The sequence below is a fragment of the Diaphorina citri genome, unplaced genomic scaffold (assembly GCF_000475195.1).
Source record: "Diaphorina citri unplaced genomic scaffold, Diaci psyllid genome assembly version 1.1 scaffold5120, whole genome shotgun sequence".
Lineage (NCBI taxonomy): Eukaryota > Metazoa > Arthropoda > Insecta > Hemiptera > Psyllidae > Diaphorina > Diaphorina citri.
Genome location: NW_007382496.1, coordinates 5,942 through 15,496, shown reverse-complemented (window position 1 = coordinate 15,496; position 9,555 = coordinate 5,942). Strand labels below are relative to the sequence as shown.

The 9,555-nt window shown below is 39.5% G+C and overlaps 2 protein-coding genes across 3 annotated transcripts; both read left to right on the top strand.

The window, feature by feature from the left end:
- The first annotated feature begins 178 nt into the window (after positions 1-178).
- Positions 179-3,334, top strand: LOC103521382. Its single transcript, XM_008486494.2, has 5 exons — positions 179-337; positions 660-857; positions 1,408-1,515; positions 2,433-2,560; positions 3,086-3,334. The coding sequence occupies exons 3-5, from the start codon at positions 1,455-1,457 to the stop codon at positions 3,332-3,334; spliced, it is 438 nt and encodes a 145-aa protein (XP_008484716.2). The 5' UTR covers positions 179-337; positions 660-857; positions 1,408-1,454.
- Positions 3,335-5,135: 1,801 nt separating this feature from the next.
- On the top strand, positions 5,136-9,489 carry LOC103521381 (transmembrane protein 41B-like). 2 transcript variants are annotated; one of them, XM_008486492.3, is made up of 3 exons: positions 5,136-5,331; positions 8,868-9,063; positions 9,327-9,489. In XM_008486492.3, the coding sequence occupies exons 1-3, from the start codon at positions 5,145-5,147 to the stop codon at positions 9,472-9,474; spliced, it is 531 nt and encodes a 176-aa protein (XP_008484714.1). In that variant the 5' UTR covers positions 5,136-5,144; the 3' UTR covers positions 9,475-9,489. The 2 variants fall into 2 exon arrangements, with proteins under 2 accessions (XP_008484714.1, XP_026687882.1); XM_026832081.1 differs by lacking the exon at positions 5,136-5,331 and adding an exon at positions 8,291-8,518.
- Positions 9,490-9,555: the final 66 nt, after the last annotated feature.

Below are 9,555 nucleotides of genomic sequence, written 5' to 3'. Positions count from 1 at the left end.
TGTGATTATCAGGTTGAACGAATTACGTTAATCCCTTTGGTGGGTTGTCCGTAATTATTAACATTATGTAGGTAGGTATTTTCGTTTTTGTAATTGTTGACACATTTTTTTTTTTTTTTTTTTTTTTTTTTTTTCTAAAATGCTCGATAGTCCGTTTTTTTTACTATTCTTGATTTGCTTTTCCTTGATCTGTTCCTATTCTGTCCCATATACCTCCTCCTCCTCACCCTCTTTACAGACGAAGTGCTTTTACATAAAGTCCTTAGAAAAGCGTTTAGACAACGTCACAATCTTGACTCCTTCCTTATCTCCCTTCCTTACTTCAGACCATTAAATGGTAAGTTTTCTTTCTAAACACCTTCTTCTTTTTCTTCGCCTTTTCCCGTGTTCAGACGGGGTCGGCGTTTTTCGTCAGCCTCTCAATCAGCCCTAACTAGGGTGATTGCTTTGGGCTGACATTTGGTTTTGGCTACAAAATTTTACGAGGACTGGCAGCGGGTGTGGTAGGGGACCATTGTCCAAACTAGTTGAAAGAGAAATTTCGTATGATGACTGACTTAAAAGTCACGTAATCGAATACAACTTAGTTTTACAGTGACCTGTAAATGTATTGCCATTATGAGAAAGATTGAAATTTTCTGTTCTATTTTTCCCTACAGACCTGGGTGGCAGCAATCATCACGCAGCGGCAGCGGGGGGTGCAGATCAAACCCCAGGGTCTCAACAGTCTATAGACAGCGGCAACTCTCTGTTTCCACACGATGGCGACAGTAGGGCATCATTCGTGGGCGATCCTCTTCTAAACAATACTCAGTCGGAGCTGGTCAAAACGCATCAGCCGCCTAATAAAGCCACGGGTAAGTGTTTTTTCCTCAAGTTTTTTGATATTGGTTTCCCCGTCTGGCTGGAGGACGTTAAACAGAGAGTAGACCAGCTTAGTCTGGCTGGGCGACTTTAAAGACGGAGTATACCAGCCTGAATTTCCCTATCTAAAGAAATAGGAAGGTTGAGTGCGAAGGGCATCCACTCGTAAAATTTGTAGCCAAAACCAAAGCCCTAGACTTCTTATAAAGGCTAGGATTCTTTTAGGGCTGACTTCTTCAGGTGTTATGATCACCCCTTAGAAGTATAACAGTCGTTTGTGAGAGACAGCACCACATTCGCACATGTGTTAATAATAGTAGTTCTTTTTTATACTGATCGCATAGGACTGAAGAGTCCCTTCACTCCAGCAGTAGGCTACTACTATTATTGTAGTGAAATGCTCAAATTATATTGAGGATAAAATTCTATACCTCGGCTGGGATTGAACCCACGCCCTCCTGTATACCAGGCGAGCGCCTTTACCACTACACCACCGAGGCAGGTGTTGTGCCGTTTCTTTAAAATATGTATTTTTGCTGTCAGGTCCGGGAATAGGAGTGAAGAGGTTGGACACAGCATACTATCCGGACATGGAGACTACTTTGGATCCGTACCAGGTGATGGGTGATGAAGACTACCTCCACCGTCTAGGTAACTATCACTATCATCAGTACAGTCGTGTTTCAGTATGCGACTTATTTTTTTTATTCAACCAAAGAGATTCCGCTTTGTACGTCCACCCTTGCTGCCACGGGCCACTTATTATTTTCAATGGTTATCTGAAAGGCTGGGTAACTGTAGCTGTATTTTATCATGTGACTTTTTTTTTCAACCAAAGAGATTCCTCTTTGGACGTCCACACTTGCTGCCACGGGCCACCTATGTATTTTCATTGGTTATCTGAAAGAGGGCCTCTAAGTGCTTTTCCAAAGATCAAAATTAGGGGAAAAATGTCGGAAAAACACCAGCCGTATTTTATTATGTGACTTTTTTTTTATTCAACCAAAGAGATTCCGCTTTGTACGTCCACCCTTGCTGCCACGGGCCACTTATTATTTTCAATGGTTATCTGAAAGGCTGGGTAACTGTAGCTGTATTTTATCATGTGACTTTTTTTTTCAACCAAAGAGATTCCTCTTTGGACGTCCACACTTGCTGCCACGGGCCACCTATGTATTTTCATTGGTTATCTGAAAGAGGGCCTCTAAGTGATTTTTATTATTATTAAAAAAATCTAAGAATTCTGATTGAGAGGCTGACGAAAAACGCCGACCCCGTCTGTACACGGGGAAAGAAGAATCATCATCATTGGTTAATAGCCATTAGGCTGGTTTGCTGCAGTACGCCATGTTTCCCTGTCTTCTGCCTTCCTCTTGAGATCGTAGTAGGTTGTGACGTTCATATCCTCCATTATTTGTTTGATGTAGTCCAGTGGTGGAAAGAAGAACACTGGACGCTACTCAATCAAAGTAGCTACTCAATTGTCCTCACGAGTCTGAGTTTACCCCGAACTCCAAGCAGAGAGCCGTTTTAGTCTAAATCAGTGTGTATTGTAATGGGTTTTTCAGGTCGACGCACGACGGCCGTTGTAAAGAGAGCTAACCACCAGACAACAAGCATTAATCATCTCCCATGTGATCCCAATCATATCCGAATATCACCACGTACGCGCAGTAGTCATCCTGTCTCACGCAAGGTAATGTTTCGTTTCAGCACGTTTCAGAGTCCAATAGATGAGTCATCAACTGATCATCATAAACCCTTGCATTATTTCCCAAAAAATATTTTTAAAAAAACCTCAATTCTTGGTATGTCTATTGTTTTTTTTTTTAAAAAAAAGGTCGACCATTCTTTAAATCTTTTGAGTGATTTTAAATAAAACCCGTTCTCTGTCCTTTTTATTACGTTAGACGTATAAGTACCTTTTGTTCTATTTCGATTCATGTGAATTGCATTCATTCATACCTTCGTCTCGGCCTGTGTAAAAGAGTCTGAGTGGGGTCTACAGTTCACAGAACTACTAGTTAGACCTATGTAAATAAATTTTATGACTTGACTTGAACTCGAACCACCGACCTCCAGATCCAAAGTCCAACGCGTTTCTTGTCAGTCTGATAAATTTTTCTTACCCAAGTCTTGATTCACACAATCTTTCCACCTTTTCTTCGGCCTACCTCGCCCTTTTCTCCCCCTTGGTAAGCACTATTATTATTATTTCTAGGCAACGCGGAGAGACCCCGGGGGCGGTGGCAGTGAAGACACAAGCTCGGAGACCAGCGCCTCTACTACCCCGCTTAAGAAACCAGACAAGGCCCGCGAGTGGTTAGCCAATGAGGGCTCTAACAATGCCATCTCCCAGCTGATGAGTGCCCTCTATGGTAGTGGGGGTGCGGGAGAGGGCAAGATGGGAGCCAAACTCAAGGATTCGGTGCGAGAGAAACTGCACGACTTGATGACTAAGGTAATGTAGAACGGTTGGCTTTCTCCTATCCCGTCTTCCTTCTCTCTTCTCTTTCGGGACGATAAAACCTTAGCAGTTACAGTATTTTCTATCAAGCGTCTTAAAGTAATCATTTTATTTTATTTTTTAGACCCGCCACACACAGAAATGAGTTACCTACGTGGTCGGTCTGGATGTTCAATCCTAATTTACATTGTTCCTTGCAGCTTGGATACAAGGTAGCTAAATCTAAATGGTAGGAGTGTCGGTTGTACAGCGTTAGGGCTGACTCTGCGTATACACAAGAACATCTCCTCGGATTTATTCTCTTTCCTGATAAGGTATAGGTGTACCTACCTTCTTGGGAGTATTTCATTAATTAAAATAAATTAATTACCCGCGGATTAATTTTTTTCCTGTTTAAGCAAGAAGTTTTGTGAAATTAACAAACCGTATACATTGTGCGCGGATTTATTCTCTTTCCTGATAAGGTATAGGTGTACCTACCTTCTTGGGAGTATTTCATTAATTAAAATAAATTAATTACCCGCGGATTATTTTTTTTCCTGTGTTAAGCAAGAAGTTTTGTAGTGAAATTAACAAACCGTATACATTGTGCGCGAGTAGGAATCTGTGCCAGCATACTCCATGAAGCTCATGCTTGTCTTCCTAAATGCTTCCTCTTCCTTGTCTACCTAAATGTGAAAATAAATAATCTTCGTATGTGAAAACAATCCAGTTCTTTGTCTTCATCGCACACGCTTTTTTTTTTATTCAACCAAAGAGATTCCGCTTTGTACGTCCACCCTTGCTGCCACGGGCCACTTATTATTTTCAATGGTTATCTGAAAGGCTGGGTAACTGTAGCTGTATTTTATCATGTGACTTTTTTTTTCAACCAAAGAGATTCCTCTTTGGACGTCCACACTTGCTGCCACGGGCCACCTATGTATTTTCATTGGTTATCTGAAAGAGGGCCTCTAAGTGATTTTTATTATTATTAAAAAAATCTAAGAATTCTGATTGAGAGGCTGACGAAAAACGCCGACCCCGTCTGTACACGGGGAAAGAAGAATCATCATCATTGGTTAATTATTTTTTTTTTTTCCTGTTTAAGCAAGAAGTTTTGTGAAATTAACAAACCGTATACATTGTGCGCGGATTTCACGTCAAGATGGGTAGGTACTTTAAACTCCGAATGTTATATTTTTCTTTTGTTTTCTGAAGAGGTTTGACCGAGGGAACTGTTAACACGGAAGATCCTATCGTCCCGAAATCAGAAAAGGCCAAGATAGAAAGCTAACTGTTCCAAGAACGAACTTTAACTGTAAAGACTGAGTGTTTGAAGTTTGTCCCAGGAATGGAACCCACGACCTAGCGTTTACAAGGTATGCACACAGACGAGGCTAACGTTGGGATGGTGGTGTTTTTGGACAACTGTTCCAAGAACGAACTTTAACTGTAAAGACTGAGTGTTTGAAGTTTGTCCCAGGAATGGAACCCACGACCTAGCGTTTACAAGGCATGCACACAGACGAGGCTAACGTTGGGATGGTGGTGTTTTTGGATTGGTTTTCCTAGTCACTTGAGCTTCCTGCTAGCCCTGTACACACTAACAACCCAATTGTTACATATACATTGCTTATTAATTTATTTATTTATTTAATATTTACACGCTAAGCAGCAAGGCCATGTGTGACGTATACAATATACATAGATTCAGACGGAAAAAAAAAATGTGTGAAATTTTGCACAGACATGTGCTTGCTTAGGTCAAAGAGCTCCTTTTGAAAAATCGTACCACACTCAGTAAAGCAAAATAAATGTTTTTGGACTTATTATGAAACTCTATGAAACCCACCTCGCCCGATTCAAGAAATATTGTCAATGTCCGGTCCCCGTTCATTTGAAGCTACCCAAATTTGACGACTGCACGAAATCCTGTTACCGATCTAAACCTAGTCCAGATCACACTCTCTCATCAGCCTTACCAGATATAATGGTGCAGATCGATTATTCCTGCAAAGGTAAGGCTAAAAACTAGGGGATTGATTATTCCTGCAAAGGTAAGGCTAAAAACTAGGGGATTGATTATTCCTGCAAAGGTAAGGCTAAGAACTAGGGGATTGATTATTCCTGCAAAGGTAAGGCTAAAAACTAGGGGATTGATTATTCCTGCAAAGGTAAGGCTAAACTAGGGGATTGATTATTCCTGCAAAGGTAAGGCTAAAAACTAGGGGATTGATTATTCCTGCAAAGGTAAGGCTAAAAACTTGGGGATTGATTATTCCTGCAAAGGTAAGGCTAAAAACTAGGGGATTGATTATTCCTGCAAAGGTAAGGCTAAAAACTAGGGGATTGATTATTCCTGCAAAGGTAAGGCTAGCTACTTAAATCGAGATGAAATTTAAGAGTAGAGAAGGCACAGAGTAATACTGTGATACCCACAAAAAAGACCTTGAGTGGGGCTGGGAACAGCCAGCAGCACGCAATTTACCAGCCTTTCCAAGGACAAACTTTATCTGTTTAGTATGAAGTTTGACGGGGCGAAACTCGAAACCGCAACCTAGCTTTCACAAGGAGCCCACCTCTGTGGCTGAGTGGTCAAAAGCACTGACTCTCAACCTGGAGGTGCTGGGTTCGATTCCCGACCAGGGCGGAAATTTTCTGACCAAAATTTTCCGTTTCTGGATAGGCATGGAGGTAAAAGAATGTGCCTTGAAGTAATGCAAAAGCGGTTCCAAGGTACAAAAAAAAGCTTTTACAAGGTATCTTTCATATTTCAGGTGTGGCTCCTCCCTCATTCGTTGCCATCCAAGCGGGCAAAACCCTGCAGCAAATGACTTCAACCTCTGGCACTTGGTCCTGGTCATCCCTAGCACTCCTGGTCGTATTTGCCATTATCTCTCTAGTGCCCATCTTCATTAAGAAACGACTACGGGAGAAGTTTGACTAAGGAATAGTGTTACCTAACAATATCTAGGGGCAATTGGTCGAGCCTAGTCTTCATTTCTATTGAATAAAGGGTATTGAATATTGGTATCCAAAATATAGGATAGAAAGTTGGTACCCTATATATAGGTATTGGAAAAAAACGAGATAAATTGAATAAAATAATGTGAAACCCAAAATAAAATAAAATAAGTAAGTTAAAATTCTTAATTGCTATTGAATAAAGGGTATTGAATATTGGTACCCAAAATATTGGATAGAAAAAGGACACAAGTTGAATAAAATAATGAAACCCAATATAAAAATTAAATAAATAAATAAATTGAAATAAGTGAAAAAAAATGGGTTTTTGAGAGCATTTCAAACCAATATTAATAGATACCCAGCCCTGAATCCCTATTGGATCTCTCACAGTTATGTGCCAAGTGTACATTAATGATTAGATCACACGGTTTGGGGGGGGTGCTACAAATTTTCGGTGCCTGGTGCCTGGCTACAGTAAAGGAGAAAAATTGAGCTAAAAACAGCATGGATCATAAAGCATCGAACAAGGTAAACGTAACCGACGACTTCAAACCGTATTCTTCTGAGAGCAAAAAGCTCTTCCCTCGCCCTCGCATTTCCACTCTGTCCTTATATACTTGGAATAATAATAAAATTTAGGTATGACAAAAAGGGAACTCGATCTGTTTAGCGGTAAATGCGCTCGCTTGCCACGCGCCGCAGAAGGTTCCGCGTTCGATTCTCAGTAAAATAAAAAAACATTATTTTCGATTTTAAATATTAGGTTTTTCAATGGGTTACATTCTCACGTTGCCCCATTATCATCCTAAATGGGAAGTATTATATTCTCTTATCGCCCATCTGATAAGGGATGGACTGATCTGATAAGGGATACACGGCGGAATGGGCATGATACCATCATTACCACATGGACCCGTTAAGGCGAAGTAGCAGTGATGCTTCATCGCCACAGAATAAGAGTAAGTAGTGTACTAGTGTAGTTACCCAACTAAATAAGTTACTGTGTACTTTATCGCCCATCTGATAAGGGATGGACTGATCTGATAAGGGATACACGGCGGAATGGGCATGATACCATCATTACCACATGGACCCGTTAAGTCGAAGTAGCAGTGATGCTTCATCGCCACAGAATAAGAGTAAGTAGAGTGTACTAGTGTAGTTACCCAACTAAAAGTTACTGTGTACTTTATTGGAGTGTGCCAACATTTAAGTTTGGTACCTTGTTGTCAAAGATATCCAGCTAGTTTTCTACACTAGGCGATTTTTTTTTTTTTTTTTGTTTTTATTTTTTTTAAGAGGTTTGACAGAGGGAACTGTAACTGCTATGGTCTTATCGTCCCGAAACCGAAGAGAGAAGGAAGACAGGATAGGAGAAACCCAGCCGTTCCGAGAACGAACATTATCCCATCAGCTTAGTTGGTAGGATAAAATCCGCCCGGGCGGATTTTATCCTACCAACTAAGCTAACTAGGCTGGCAAAAAGACCAAGTAAACAACCTAGCCCCCTAGCTTTTTTTGTTTTTTTTTTTTTTTTTTTTTTTTTTTTTTTTTTTTTTTTTTTTTAAGAGGTTTGACAGAGGGAACTTTAACTGCTATGGTCTTATCGTCCCGAAATCGAGGAGAGAAGGAAGACAGGATAGGAGAAAGCCAGCCGTTTCCGAGAACGAACATTATCCCATCAGGATAAAATCCGCCCCGGGCGGGAATCGAACCCGCGGCCTAGCGCTTACAAGGCAGACGCACTACCAACTAAGCTAAGTAGGCTGGCTTTTAGTTTTTAAAAGAAGGTTTATAGTCTTGACACCATTAATTTTTTGACGCGAATCTATTTTCACTGGTGCACAGTTCTTTATAAAAAATACCGTACGGTAAGGTATCAAAATATGGCGTACGGTAATTCCGACAAAATTGTACGGTAATCTCATGTGACCAATCTGGCAACACTGGGAGGTTTTTGAGAGGTTTTCAGGTTTTTTTTGTGTGTTTACTTTTTCTGTGGTGATTGTGATTAGTGTAGTGAAATAGTGAATCTGTGCAAAGTGCAAACTGATTAGAGATAAAGGATTTATCATTTATCTAATAATCATTGTTCTAATCTAATATCAAAGTCATGTTCTAGATTCATACTTGATTGATTTTATAAAAAAAAATGCAAATATTTGTCTAGATTTGACTCTTCCCTGTGAGGTTTCATTGATATGTGTGTCTCAAACACAGAAAACAGGGACAACATTGGTAAGTTAGGTGGAACCAGGAACTCCCCTGTAATCATAGTAATAATCTCTTCTAGTTGGTATTAAGATCCTGTTATTCTGATACTAGTAGTTGAGGGCTCAGTCAACAGATAAGGTTCATTCTTGGACTTATAATTTATTATATCACCTGAAGACATTTGTTAGATTCTTATAAACTCAACCCATTCTTTAGGGCTGTTGAACATGACAATAAATATTAAAATGTCGGAAAAAGTTAAATGGACAGCAAAAATTTCATAGACATTGCCCAAGTAAATGGACAGCATTTTTTTTTTTTTTTTTTACAATTAAAGCTGAACAGATTATAATTTATGTAACTTTTTTTTTAGTCCAAGCAAGTACGGATAATGGTGTTCCCCCTCCTGTCATGACAGCTACAGTAGAACCTATTCCTGGCAATTCAACCAACATGCCTGTCAAACATGTGTCAAACACTTGTTTCTCTATCACTGCTCTGATCTCAATATTTCTCATGGTGTCTGTGATGCTTGTATATATTTACTTCAATTTCCCCACACTAAATGCGTAAGTGAATTCATGTAAGATTGGGGGGTAATAGAAAAAAAAAGATCTTTTGCAAGCCCACATGTAAAACAAAGATTGTTCATGTGTTTTTATAATTTATTTATTTTTTGTTAACTTCAAGCCACTGATCCTTTGAAGAAATTATCTATGAGACCCCCATTAAAAGAGAAAATGTATCTACTGAGTTACTATTCTTTAACTTTCCCATATATTTTCAATTTCCTATGTATATGTTTTAGTACATTTGTACTTTATTCTTCCAGAGACGAGAAGAAATTCATCAAGTTACCATGGAATATCACTGATGCTCAAAATCTCGGCAGAGTTCTAGAAAAACACAAGGACAGACATAAAGTAGAGGTGTTTGTGTCACTTGTGTTTGTGTATATATTGTATCCTTTGAAAACTTGATATATTTCCTATTAGTTAATTTTTGATATTGAAAATACTTCCCAAGGTATTTTTCCTAACCTACAATACTTGTTGGGGGGG